Source organism: Strongylocentrotus purpuratus, unplaced genomic scaffold (genome assembly GCF_000002235.5).
Source record: "Strongylocentrotus purpuratus isolate Spur 01 unplaced genomic scaffold, Spur_5.0 spur5_scaffold_15, whole genome shotgun sequence".
NCBI classification, from domain to species: Eukaryota; Metazoa; Echinodermata; class Echinoidea; order Camarodonta; family Strongylocentrotidae; genus Strongylocentrotus; species Strongylocentrotus purpuratus.
Window position 1 is genome coordinate 15,615,530 of NW_022145600.1, and position 14,090 is coordinate 15,629,619.

At 37.8% G+C, this 14,090-nt stretch overlaps 1 protein-coding gene across 1 annotated transcript; it reads right to left on the minus strand.

Annotated features, from left to right (window-relative positions):
• Nucleotides 1-2,294: 2,294 nt before the first annotated feature.
• On the minus strand, nt 2,295-11,875 carry LOC755102. Its single transcript, XM_001188365.4, has 4 exons — nt 11,667-11,875; nt 4,357-4,515; nt 3,231-3,458; nt 2,295-2,879 (listed from the first exon to the last, which is right to left on the minus strand). Exons 1-4 carry the CDS (start codon nt 11,757-11,759, stop codon nt 2,616-2,618), a joined length of 744 nt encoding a protein of 247 aa, XP_001188365.2. The 5' UTR covers nt 11,760-11,875; the 3' UTR covers nt 2,295-2,615.
• Nucleotides 11,876-14,090: the final 2,215 nt, after the last annotated feature.

Below are 14,090 nucleotides of genomic sequence, written 5' to 3' on the forward strand. Positions count from 1 at the left end.
AACACTTCAAACATAAAGACAACTAAATAATACGCCAAACTTTTTGTTTTAAGGTGTTTGTTCTTCATCTTTTCTATTCTCTTTTCCTATCTCTTCTTTTTTTTCCTTTCTCTTCTCCTTTCTTTTCTCTTCTTCTTTCTTTTCTCTTCTCCTTTCTTTTCCTCCTCTTCTCCTTTCTCTTTTTCTCTTTTTTCTTCCTCTTTTTTTTCTTCCTTTTGCGCCGCCAATAGGGGGGCCGCGGCCGTTTCGGCCCCCCCCCCTGGATCCGCCACTGACTCTTATATTCTCTGAAATGTTATCTTTATTGAGGGTGACTTGAAAAAGTTAATAACTTGGAAGGAATCGGGGGTGCAACCTGCCACACGCTTCTACCTCTTGGTTGCTTTGATCCATTGACGAAAATATTTTGGCATCTATCATCCCCCCCCCGCAAAAAAAAAAAACCACGGATACAATCGACACCCTTGCCCAAGTCCGTCTAAAGCACGAGACAGTTGCGCAACATGACTGGTTTTCCGACAATTGAATAAATGTAGTACTGGAAGGTATCGTAAATCCACCAGAATCTTAAAGTAACTCTCAGCCCCCCCCCCGTTTCATTTTCTTGCAGATTTTCAATAAATCAATGTCATTATTTCAGCCTGCATGCCTTGATTATATGGTATGTCTATGGTTTTCTTTGTATGTCAGTTATTGCTATACATGTTTTTACTTGCAGTTCTTTACCTCTCTCTTTAAACTTCTCTCCTTTTCCCCCCTTTCTTTTGACCTCCCCTTTTCTCTCTTCTTGCATGTACTTGTATGGTGATTATTGTTGTCTCGCTGAAATGATTTACATGCAATACATGCATTACATGTATTACATGTAGACTATGTGTATAGGTTGTTCATTCAGGCAATGTGAAGTTTTATTAATAAGGAATAATATGTTAATTGTCTATGTTCTTCCATTCCCTGCTCTCTCTCTCTCTTCCTTTCTCTCATTGTACCCCCCCCCCCCATTTCTCTCATCCTCTCTCTTTTTTACCCCTTTTGCTCTATCACTCTCCCTTTCATGAGCTATATATCTTCCCCAGCGCTTTTGTATCTCCTACTAGTACATCCTTTCATTTAATGTATATAAACAAACGCAATAAAATTCTTTTGCATTGTCATTATGTTAATGATTTATTTACTATGCTATTGTACATGTATATACATCACTGTACTTTTGTAAATTGTCCCTTTCAGCTTTGTGCTGCTGGTCGATCATTATATACCAACAAATTAAAAAATGTAATTATTCATGATATATCACAATGAAAATAAAAGTCTATAATCATATGTCAACTGACAATGGTCTTGAGCTACTAGCCCCAAAATGTAATTGGATCATCTTTGGATCTATAGTAATACTGTCACTGTATTTATGCTAAACATTTCAGAATTTGACAACTGTGAACTTTGACCTACTTACCTTAAATCTTATGGTGATACTATCATCAAGTTTGAGGCTAATACCTCTAATGGTTCTTTAGATATCCCAATAAGGATAAAGCCTGTAATTCAGAAATTGACTTCCATGACCTTTGACCTACTTACCAAAAAAAATATCAGATCACCTTCCTATGGTGATACATATTATCACCAAGTTTCAGCCTCATATCTCTAGTGGTTCTTGAGATATCACCATAACAAGGCTATTATCTAGAATTTCAGAAGTTGACCTCTGTGACCTTTGACCTACTAACCCAAAATCTAATCAGATAGTCTTCCTAAGGTAAGGAACAACATATCGCAGCCGATGGCTGAATTGAAGGCATGATTTACAAATATTATATTAAAAACATCATATTTACAACTCATTATTTAACAATAATTCAAGATCATACAAAAGTTATTTTACGGCATAGAAAACATTAAGAACATGTGGATATGATAACAAATTAATGAATATCAGGCATAAGTAATATGCAGAAAGGGAAGAAAGAAGTAAAAGAAAAATGTGGAGCAGGAAAATAAAGAGAAAAGGGAAGGCATGTTGAGGGAGAGGGAGTGGACCGGGGAGTGGAGAGAGAAGGGGAGAGAGAAGGGAAGAGAGAAGGGAAGAGAGAGAGAGAGAGAGAGGGAGAGAGGAACACAAACACAGAGCTGGTATTACATAATTCAAATTAAAAATGTCTTTGAAAAAAGTTATTTCATCCAAGTTAGTTTAAATGCACTTCAAACTGCTCATCACACCAGACAATGATAATGGCAGAAAGTGTTTAAAACAGATGGTTTTAGAGTAAACAAACATTCTATTGGCAAAAAGATTGATCTTGTCTATTTGTGTTTTAATTAAAATGAACACCACCACAGATTTTTTTTTAATGCCAAATTGGTAACAAACTGCCAACTAGGGCTGAATATGCTTCAGACCAAACTACATCAAAGATTTTAGTAATTGTATGAAGTTGATATCCCTACAAGAACTTAAATTGATAAATAAAATATAAATTTGTACAATAATTTAGATGTCTATTTCATTTCCATATCATACTTTAAATCATTATGCACTTTACATAATTTTCAACAAAATACAAATAGGCACTATGTTAATGATAAATAACATTTAGTTGTTACTTCAGCACCACCTATTTCTTCTCCCTAGGGATCCTTCCCAGCAAGTAGAACTCTTTGTTAGGTCTAGAGCTAGTGAGGTGTGCCAGACGATTAGACATGGCAAAGAAAGCAGCAACACTGCCCACCATGAAGGCATCCTCTTGGTCTAGTCCATGAGCCTCAAGGTTAGTGAAGTGTTCATCTGTGATTGGTTCATTCTTACACACAGCCAGTGCAAGATCTAAGATAGCCCTCTGCCGGGAGTCTAAGGCAGCCATGTCAACGTTGGCAACAATCTGTGGGGATATCATACATGTGGAAAATAAGGGTATTTAAATAAGAAACCTCCTTTAAAATGCTAACAGTTGGGTGTATTCCAATGAAAAGTTTCTTGTTCATACCAAATAGGGGGAAGGTGGGTGGGGGGGGGGGGGGGGGTCAACCCTGTAAAAAATGTTGACTCATGCAAAACATAGGTCATTTTGAAATCCTGGAATTCATGAGGTACATCTTCAGATTGCATTAGTGAATACCATGGAAATAATTCCTTCCTCATATTGGGCAGTTCCGAAACCAGATAAATCCTCCAGTAATATCCCAGAAAACCTGTACTTTTTACATGAGGTATTCATCGTGTTTGACCTTACCTGATCTGCCAACGTTGGATTTTTGCTGTAAATTCTATGCAATGCACTGTGAGCAATGATACAGTACATGCAGTTGTTCACAGAGCTTGTTGCCACGACGATCATCTCTTTATCAGCCTTGGTGAGGTTGCCACTATTCTCCATCAGGACATTGTAATAATTTACGAAAGATCGGAAGGAATCTGGATGATAAGATAGCATCTTGAAAACATTGGGCAGAAATCCGCTCTGTAGTTTATGGTGTAGATAATACAAAAAGAAACAAAGAAGATTGAAATTTTAAAGAAAGAAATATGCTATATTTGCTGATCATGAAATTATGTATATTTCTAGTTCATCCTCAATAACCAATAGATGTGTAGAATAAATGAGATACCTCCATGTTTAATTGAAAAGGGCACTTACCTTTGTCAATAAATATTTATACTTTCCTAAATCTCTAATATATCTTACAACACCTTGTTTCTTGGGTAGAAATTTAAAGAAGAAAAGCTGTAAATGAGGATCTCTTCCTGTCCCTGCATTCAATCATTCCAACACTATCCCGACAAAAATGGGTACTGATGCAGATGATCTGTCCTTAAAAAAAAAAATCACCTGCAATGATTGACAGGTCGGTGTTAATGGGGCAGTGGCGTATCCAGCAAGGAGAAAATACATGTACACTACCTTCACCAATTGCATGTGTAGTTTCTCCTTGAAAGGCCAGGAAACACACAGTGAAACTTGCTATGAGGTAGCTGACAGATACATTTACTAAGCCCCTGTCTTGGGAGGATGCCACCTTTAACAATGTCTGGATAGGCCATTTGGGGTATGCATGTAGCTAGGTATAGGGTTAAAGATCAAACGATTGTTCAAATGTATTATTAACAGTTAATAGAGCACAAGTGAATAATTGCCTGATTTTTGTTAGTTTTCAAAATTAGCTAGTGCTAAATGAAGCGTAATATACTGTTAATACTTATAATGCTATCTCATTGAATGGAGACCCTAACCCATAATTTCATAAGAAAAATATAACGCAGATATCGTGAAATTAATATTTTGGAGTATGTTTTCAAAGTGTGTACTTTTGTTAATATGCTCTTTGTATTGGTAATGTGACCTTTTAACTCACACTTACCTTTTCTTCTACTTCATCCATGACCTGTTGTACGTCATCTGGCAGAGTCTTGCGATCTGGGATGGGGAAGCGGCTTACAGGAGGAGAGCTTTCACCATCAGCTTGCAAAATGGTGGATGACGTACAGATTTGTCGAGCCCTGTTTGAGAACCTGGTGCACTACATTAAGAAAGATACAATACTGGTCAAAGTATTACAACATCTGCTAAAATAAACAAATTTGAACGTTCATCAATATCAAGTTCTTATTTAGTAATGTGGGATATACATGTACTAAGTATAAGAAAGTTGTGGACAATCCGACAATTATGATGTCCTGTTTAGCAACATTCTTACATCCTAAAGTAATTATTTGTGCGAGGAGAAAATCTTTAAATTTTCACATAAGACTTCATTAGGAAATAATATTATTTGAAAAATTCCTCTGATATCATATATCAATAAATTGTGGATTCAAAGATTCTGTTGCCACATACATGTAGCAAGTTAAAAGGAAAAGAGGAAATATCAAAGAATAAAAAATTTTTAAAAAATATGGTGGAAAGGGTAAGAGATATATGGAATAAAGAGGGGGATAGAGAGAGGGGATAGAGAGATGGAATTATAGGTCTACAACATGCCTAACTTTAAAATAGATTGCAACCACAAATTTACCTTTTTCTTTTTGTTTTTTGTTTTGTTTCTATAGTGTGCACACTACCCCCCCCCCCCCCCCTCCCCCACTGAGCTAAATATCAGTCAGCTCGATTTATACATATCCAGGGGAAAAAAAACGAAACAAATATTTTAATGCTGACTACCCCCCCCCCCCCCCCCACTAAACGAAAAGTCAAATTTCAGCTCCCCCCCCCCCCCCCCCATATGAAAATTCTGGATCCGCCACTGATCTAAGACATGCGCATTACGTTGATCCAGTCTCAGCCTCATTTTCCTAAATTGGTGTCTACAAAGGCTAGGCCTATCGCTGGCTGCCCACTGTTCAATTTTACATGTAAGTACATTATATGTAAGTAATTCACATTATGACGATTATCATTATTACGGTCCCTAACTTCACGCAGGCACCTGCTTGCAACATTTCGTCAATATGGTATGCAATAGTATTGTAATTGTGCAGTAGTTTGCTGTGAAACCTGTGAGACAGTGTATATTTATGACGTCTCTGTTTTTAGGAAAAATACTCCAAAAGAGATAGAAAATTCCACCTGCACACACCCCCAGTATAGTACAATAAATACTTTGTAAAGAGGTCTGTACTCAAAAGGAAGAAGAAGAAGAAACGGGTAAGAACGTACCAATTTTTAAAATCATGACAATTCTATGAATAATTGATGAAGATTTAGTTGATTCTTGGTATTCTTCTTCTTCGTTTGGTATCATAAATATAAATGGCCATTTAATAGTCAAATTTGACTATTGTTGCCAATTTCATTGCATCTTTTTCTTTTCCAATCTCATTTGAATATAATATATTAAGTCATACTCATCATCATACTCATAGTCTACCCAGTTTTACTTTTACAAACTGGAATTCTATTTCAAATTAAATGACGATCCACACGCAGTTCCAACTTACGCTGGCCCTGTCCTTTTTATGATGCCTTCTTAGTCTTACCAAGAGAGTAGTGAAGCTGTGATGTCATAAAAATCTATTTTTTAGAATTTCTCAATTTTTTTCTTCATTTTCCGAAAGAGCATCAAAAATAATGTCCAAATGTCGAATTCAGTCGAAAACCAATTGAATACCGGTATGTTAAGTATTGACTGAGGAACTCAGTGTTATATGCTCTGGCTCCGAATGGTTAGGAGCCAGAGCAGAGCATTATAGCATAGGCTATATGTAAAACTATAGGAAATATATTTATTTATTATGATGATGTCCACACTTCACCACTCTACACCAACACCAATACCAGCCAAGCTGATCTTGCCCATGCATCTTAATATCATGACCGTCAATTCATGAGCTCGATGATTCATTAGGCTTGACTGTGTTTATCTGTGATCTCAACTCTATTGTTTTGTTTCTTTGCATCTAATTCATAGCATTCCTATGAATTTTCCAGGTACTTCTTTAACCTCTTTTTCTACTTGGTTGGATATTTAACCACTGAGTAAAACAACCAATCTGATCTCTTCACATGTGAATGATGTGAGTCATAATGAATGTATGTTAAACAGTCTGTAGACCTCTATATGTATTATGTACGCTAGAGAAAATCATTATTTTTCTTAGGTTGATTCTGGGCCCCAGAAGCAACCCACGTGTTAGTTTTTTTCCTTTGTAAATGAGTCTTTTTTTCCTTACTCATTTTGAGGAAGTTTGTAAAATATGTTAACACATCACGTTTTTGTATACGTGATGCTTGGCCATGCGGAAAGGATGGCTTTTGACATCTCTATCAATTGTGTTTATGTCTTTTTTTCCCCTTTTGTGCTATTGTTAAATCCAGTTACTTACTTTATAACCACAGATCTATGTGCAGATTTTAGTCAATGCTACTCAATTGAGCCACACTCAGTCTGATGATAATATTGTTGCAGAGTTGAATATGAATGCAACACATTTTGAATACATGTTGAATGACGAGGTTGAAACTACAGTGTACGACTCAAAATATTTTACTGGAAAACAATTTTCTGAACATTTAGAAAACTGTCCTGTCAATGAAACGTCCTTGTTGCACTTACATGTGCGTAGCATGAATGCAAATTTTGACAGGCTTTCCTTGTTTTTGGACACTTTTCAGGATAAGTACCCAATAATTGGAATCACTGAAACTTGGTTTTCTAGTCACCCAACTGCCATGTACGATCTTCCTAGGTATCAACTAGTCACTAATGATCGACAAAGCAGATCCGTGGTGGTGTAGCAATGTATATTCCCATTTCATTTGAGTGTCATACAAAAACAGAATTGTACATTATGAATGATTCATTAGAATCTCTATTTGTTGAGATTATAATTCCTGGAGAAAAAAACTTGTTAGTGGGAGTAGTCTATAGGCTACCAAATGGTGATGTGAATGAATTTATTGAAGAATTGTCTAACACTCTTTCAAGCCCATTATTCAGAAATAAAAAAATAATTATTATGGGTGATTCTAATATAAATTTATTAAGTTATGATCACAATAACTCTGTTAATAATTTTGTTGATACTTTAAGTACATTCTCTTTGATTCCTCTGATTAATAAGCCAACTAGAGTAGCAGAAAACTCACAAACCTTGATTGACAATATTTTCACCAATATGCACCCTATTCCCACTGCTGGTATAATAGTGGCCGATATATCGGATCATTTCCCTATATTTGCTAGAACATCTTTAGCATTAAGGAGTTCTTGTAATGAATACTGTGATAAGTTAACACGGAAATTTACTCAGGGAAATATAGCAACATTTAAGAGAGAATTGGAAACTGTTGAATGGAACGAAGTTTTATGTGAAACAGAAGTTGATAAGTCTTTTGATAAATTCATGGATATAATGGTGTTATTTTATGACAGATGCTTTCCCTTGGTGCAAAGAAGTAAGGAAGAATATAAAAGAGTACCTCGAATGCCATGGGTCACTAAGTCTTTACTCAGGTCAATAAATAAAAAGAATCGTTTGTTTTGTAGATACAAAGCAAAGCAGACTGGTGTAGCCAAGCTTAAAGTATACTAACTATAGAAATATATTGACTTCTGCTCTGCGCCAAGCAAAGAAAGACTATTATCATTTTCAATTCCAGTCTACGTGTAATAATGTTAAAGTCTTGTTAAATGTCTTGAAAACCAATCCTAAACTACAGAGTATTACAAAACTCACCTGGAAGGATGGTCTTATTGAAGACAAGAAACTTATGTGTGAAGCATTTAATGAATATTTTTCAAACATTAGTGCTACTCTGTCTAGCTCCATACCTGATATACCGGAAACCTATGGAAATTATTTAACCAGTCCAAATGAAAATACTTTATTTTTTGTTCCTGTATTGAATTCTGAGGTTATAGATGTTGTAAGTGGCTTGAAAAGGAAAAAGAGCCCTGGATACGATGGTATAACTAATGATTTGATAAAAGAAGTAATTTCATTTGTAGTTGTACCTCTCACTCACATTTATAACTTGTCTTTAATGCATGGAATTGTTCCTAAAAAAATGAAAATAGCTAAAGTTGTGCCTATATATAAAAAAGGGAACCCTGTAGAAATGGGTAATTATAGACCAATTTCTCTACTTACTGTCTTCTCCAAGATTTTGGAAAAACTTGTATATCGTCGGCCTTATGCCAAAAGGGCCTTAACCCGATTTTGGGGGTTATTGAGTTATTAATATCACCTTGTAGATTTCATCATTCTCTTTAAAATGATGTGCTTCACTTGTTGAAATCGATTTATTTATGAAGATAATTATGAATTTCAAAAGGGCCTTAATGCGTATCTCATCTTTTTCCTTACGCCAAAAGGGCCTTAACCTCCACGGATGATCCATTTGCGTTAGGAGGGCCTTTCTGGCAAACCAAAGGTGTTGCGAAACAAGAAAATTTCCTTTTGCCAAAAGGGCGCTAACTATGCGCGCGTACGCGCGCATAGTTACGCGCATAGTTACGCGTACGATAACGGCAGGTTAAGGCACTTTTGGCATAACGCCGCGTAGGTTACGCCCCTTTTGGCATAATGCCGAGTAGGTTACGGCCCTTCTGGCATAACATATGCTAACATACGCTACATTCAAGCCTTATGCCAAAAAGGCCCTAACATGTTTTTTGCACATAGCATGTACAATTCTGAATATTTTATAACAAATTTAACACATTTCATGTAAAACTTAATAACTTAACACATTTATCGAAATTGGCTTCAAAAGCAAAAAAACGACCACAAACTTTTGATTATTAGAGAGGCCAAAACCTTTAAACGCGATTATCTCGGAATGTCCAAAAGCAGTTAAGGCCCTTTTGGCATAAGGCCGACGATATATTAGATTGATAAAGTTTTTGAAGTCGTGTCAAGTTTTCTCAAATTCTCAGTTTGGTTTTCGCGAGAAACACACAACTTCTCATGCTGTTTTATGTCTTTTAGACAAAATATCTTCGGCACTTGATAAACACCTCCATACGGTTGGTATATTTTTGGATTATTCCAAAGCTTTTGAAATGGTGAACCATAATATTTTGTTGCACAAGCTCTCTTATTATGGGGTAAGAGGACCTGCACTCGAATGGTTTAGAAGTTATCTTAGTAACAGACAGCAATTTGTGCAGCTCGGCGAAATTTGTTCAGATATGTTACCCGTCACGTGTGGAATACCTCAAGGTTCCCTTTTGGGTCCCCTGCTTTTTATTTTATATGTAAATGATTTTCCAAAATCCTCAGAGACGTTTTCTTTTTTGCTATTTGCAGACGATATAAGTGTATTCTGTTCTCATAGAAACTTAAAAACTCTTTTAGAAACTGTAAATAGAGAGCTTTGTGTATTGACTAAATGGATTCATGCAAATAAACTGTCACTAAACTTATTAAAAACTAAACATATGTTATTCAGTAATAGTGAAACAGTAATGCCTGGTAATGTAGTCTTTGATCAGGTAAATATTGAAAAGGTCTCATTTATTAAATTTTTAGGTCTCCACATTGATGATAAATTGACTTGGAAGATGCATACTACTCATTTAAGTAAAGTGCTCTCTAGAAATGTTGGTATGATCAACAAATTGAAGTTTGTATTCCCAAGAAATGTACTTAGCATGTTGTACTGTTCCTTAATTTTGCCATACTTAAATTATGGTGTGCTAGCCTGGGGTGCCTCAGCCAAATCCTACTTAAATAAAATTCTGCTCATTCAAAAGAGAGCAGTGAGAATTATTTCGGCAGCTGATTGGCGCGCTCACACTGACAAGCTATTTTACGAAAATAAAATGCTGAAGGTAAAATAGTCTATATATACTTTCTATATGTATCTGGGATATCTTATGTAACAGTTGGAGAAGGGTGAAGCTCCCATGGCAATAGCATCTATTTTTGTAAAGAATAACCAAATACACAAATACTCTACTAGGCAGGCTGCCTTATACCATGTATCATCAGCTAGAACTCAGCTTAGGATTAATACACTTGCACATACTGGACCAAAGTATTGGAACTCTTTAGACTGTACCATTAGGCAGTCTGTAAGCTCTTCTGTCTTCAAACGTAAGCTGAAATTTCATCTACTGTACACCTACAGTGAATAGATCTGATATTTATTAGTATTCAAGGTAACTGGATTAGCATTGTCGTCCCCCCCCCCCCCCCCCCGTGTTGTACATTATCCTCCTTCCCCTATTTCTTTACTTTTCCATTATCTTTATTCTGTTTTCTTTTTTAGTCTACCATATTTTGTAAATTTGACTAGACTCTAGTCTAATAGCCATTATAATACCAAAAAAACAACATTACAACAACAACAATTAGTGGTAGATCTGATATTATTTATAGTCTGTATAGGTAACTAGATTAGTATTAGTCCCCCACTCCCCCTCCCCCTGTAATTATAACCTACTTCTTTAAAAAAAAAAAAAAGGTGTTTCTGTAAAGGTGATCTGTGTTTTAACAAGCTGTGCTTTTTTAACAGACCACCTCTTTTTCCACATAATTTGTTAAAGTCTTGGGCCCGAATTCACAAAGCAAGGTTTGAGCTCAGACCAAGGTTTGGCCTCAAACCTCCTTTTGTTTCGCCAAACCTTTTTTTGTTATTTACAAACCTGGTTTGTAAATAACAAAGGGAGGTTTGGCGAAACAAAAGGAGGTCTGAGCTCAAACCTTGCTTTGTGAATTCGGGCCTTGGCTTTAGGTTTACACTATGAACATGACTGACAATGAAAGCGGACAAAATATACAGTTCCTCAGGTAGACAAAGGAACATCCCTTCACTGATAATAGACCTATGTAAAAAGGTGAATATGCATGTGACACCTGTTCTACACATTTTTACATAATAGCAGTGAACGGATGTTCTTTGTCTACCTGAGGAACTGTATATTTTGTCCGCTTTCATTGTCAGTCATGTTCATAGTGTTAACTGTTTCATTGTTAATGTATTTATGCTAGTTGACGATGAACTTGTTAGTCTACTTGTTCCTGAATGAAATTTTTTTTTTATGCAAGCGGAAAGAAATAAATAAATCTTGAATCTTGAAATCTTGTTATTTACGTCGTACGCTTCTCGGTTGGTTTACCTGTATGTTTAGAGGGTATGTTTAAGTAGGGTATCTCCACGCCGGAGTTACGGGTCAAAACTGGATACGGTACAAGTCACTAGCACCCAGCCCCAGCTTATACCTACCTCGTCGTTCCCGTAGAAGAGTCCACGTCTGGCGGCTGCTATGGCTACGGTAGTTCTCGAGAACATCCTACTCCTAGAAGACAACAGTGCCATGTCAATTACAGTATACCCAAATCTGCCCCCAAATCAATCGCAAGTTCTCCAATCAATCGCAAGTTTGCAGTCCTCTATCTCTGTAATTAGGGACTTTTAGATTCGCACAAAGACAATGGGGATTGCTACGATCGACGTCCTTTAATGCACTGCCTTGAATGGACGTCACACGTATCAGTCCACGCAAATCTAAAAGTCCCTATTATAGTCCAGAATCTGGGCGGCCGGCGCGACCACGTAGAATGTTACCCGCACCGATCGTCCGCCTATTAGGGATCGATCGAGAGCGGACGATCGGTGCGGATTTTATCCGAAGGACAGTGCGGAAGAGGTCTCGCACCAATAGTCCGCCTGCCGCACCGAATGTCCGTACTCTAGTCCACATATTCAATACAAGTATAATTATACTTAATGAATGAAACGACTGGATAACCCATATTCAGCTTTGCCAGCTAGCTAGGGATGACACTACAGGTCTTCCCGGCGCGGATCAAGGGGGGGGGGGGGGGGGCCTTGACCCCCAACCGCCAACAAAAAATGAAGAGAGAGAGAGAGAGAAAAGGTAAAGCGGAGAGTAAGGGAAAGGAAGAAGAGGAAGAACAAAAGAAAAGGGGGGAAAAAAGGAGATCGGGGGCGAAAGGCCTTCACCACCCCCCCCCCCCCCCCCTTTCAGCAAGAGAGAGAGAGACAGAGACAGAGAGAGAGACAGAGAGACAGAGAGAGAAGGAAAGGAAAATAAGGGAAAGGGAAAGAAGAGACAAAGGGAAAGGAAGAAGAAGAAGAAAAAGGGGAAAGAAGAAGATCGGGGGGGGGGGGCGAAAGGGCTTTGCCTCCCAGGCTGTTGCCCCCCCCCCCCCCCCCCCAGCAAAAAGAAAGAGAGAAGGAAGAGAAGGGAAAGTAAAAAGGGAAAAGAAGAGATAAAGGGAAGAAAAGAAAAAAAGAGATAAAGGGAAGAAAAGAAAAGAAGAGGGATATAAGTTGCAGTTTTCCCGCCAACAAGTTGGGGATCGGGGGGGGGCAAATGGCCCTTGTCTCCCCCCCCCCTTCTACAGCAAACTTAGAAGAGAGAGAAAAGAGGAGAAGGGGAAGGGAAAGAAAAGAAAGGTACGGGAGATCAATTGTGATTTTTCCCACAAACGCGGTGTGGATCGGGGGCGAAAGGCCTTCGTCTGCCCTCCCCTGGCCCCTCAGCAAACAAAAAGAGAGAGAGAGAGAAAAGGAAGGAAAAGAAGGGAAAGGGAAAGAAGAAAGAAGAGGGAAGGAAGAAGAAAAGAAAAAAGGGGTCCGACAGGGCCTTGCCGCCCATGCTGTTGCCCCCCCCCCCCCCCCGCAAAACAAGAGAGAAGGAAGGAAAGGGAAAGAAACAAAAGAAGAAAAGAAAAGAAGGGATATCAGTTGCAATTTTTCTGCAAACAAGATGTGGGTCGCGGAGAAAGGCCTTTGCCTCTGCCCCCCCCCCCCTCCCGCCAAAAAAAAAGAGAGAAAGAATGGAAAGGGAAAGAGGAGAGCCACAATGGAACACAAAATAGGAAAAAGAAAAGAAAAGGGTGAAAAGAAGCAGAGATCAGTTGCGATTAATCCCACCAACATCGTGTGGATTGGGGAGAGGGGGCGAAAGGCCCCTGCCTCCCTCAGCAAACTTAAATGAGAGAGAGAGAGCGAAGTAAGGGAAGGGAAAGGGGGGAAAAAAGAGGAAGAAGAAGAAAGGTGGGCAGATCAGTTGCAATTTGTCCCGATTTGTACCCCTCCCCCCCCCCCCCCCCCCCCTCAGCAAAGAGAGAGAGAGAGAGAAAGAGATGGAGAAGGGAAGTGAAAGGGAAAGAGGAGAGAAAGGGACAGAAAACAAAGAAGAAGAAAAGAAAATGAATTAAGGAAGATCAGTTGCGATTTTCATTGGTTCTTCTATCATCATTGTACAACTACCATTGTACAAATGTATTTATATATTCATTTATTTATTCCTGTTTGATAACAAAAATATGAATATAAACTCACAACAGCAACAAAATTAAATGTAGAAGGAAACTATCTTGCTGGGAGCAAGAAGCGCAAAAATGATCATGCATTTGCATGTACATGTAAGTGTATCATTAATATCATTCATATTGTTTATTTACATCTTGTGAAATAGTATGCATTCAAGCTTTGGGGATTTTTTGTTGTTGGTGTGTTTGTATGAAAAAAAAACATTTTTGAGCTTATGATGCACATGTTGCAATTTCAGGTGCAACTTAGTGTTCAATATGGGTTACGCATTGCCAGGCATTAGTGTAGGAAATCTTTAAATGTTAATCAGGTATATGACTAAATTACTTGTCTGTTGCCTTACGA

Bases quoted from the DNA above. Each gene is read 5' to 3' on its own strand.
- LOC755102 (XM_001188365.4), bottom strand. From the start codon at position 11,759: ATGGCACTGTTGTCTTCTAGGAGTAGGATGTTCTCGAGAACTACCGTA. The intron at 4,516-11,666 runs GTAGGTATAAGC...TTCTTAATGTAG, and splicing joins TCTTCTACGGGAACGACGAG to TGCACCAGGTTCTCAAACAG. The intron at 2,880-3,230 runs GTAAGGTCAAAC...ATATCCCCACAG, and splicing joins ATCCAACGTTGGCAGATCAG to ATTGTTGCCAACGTTGACAT.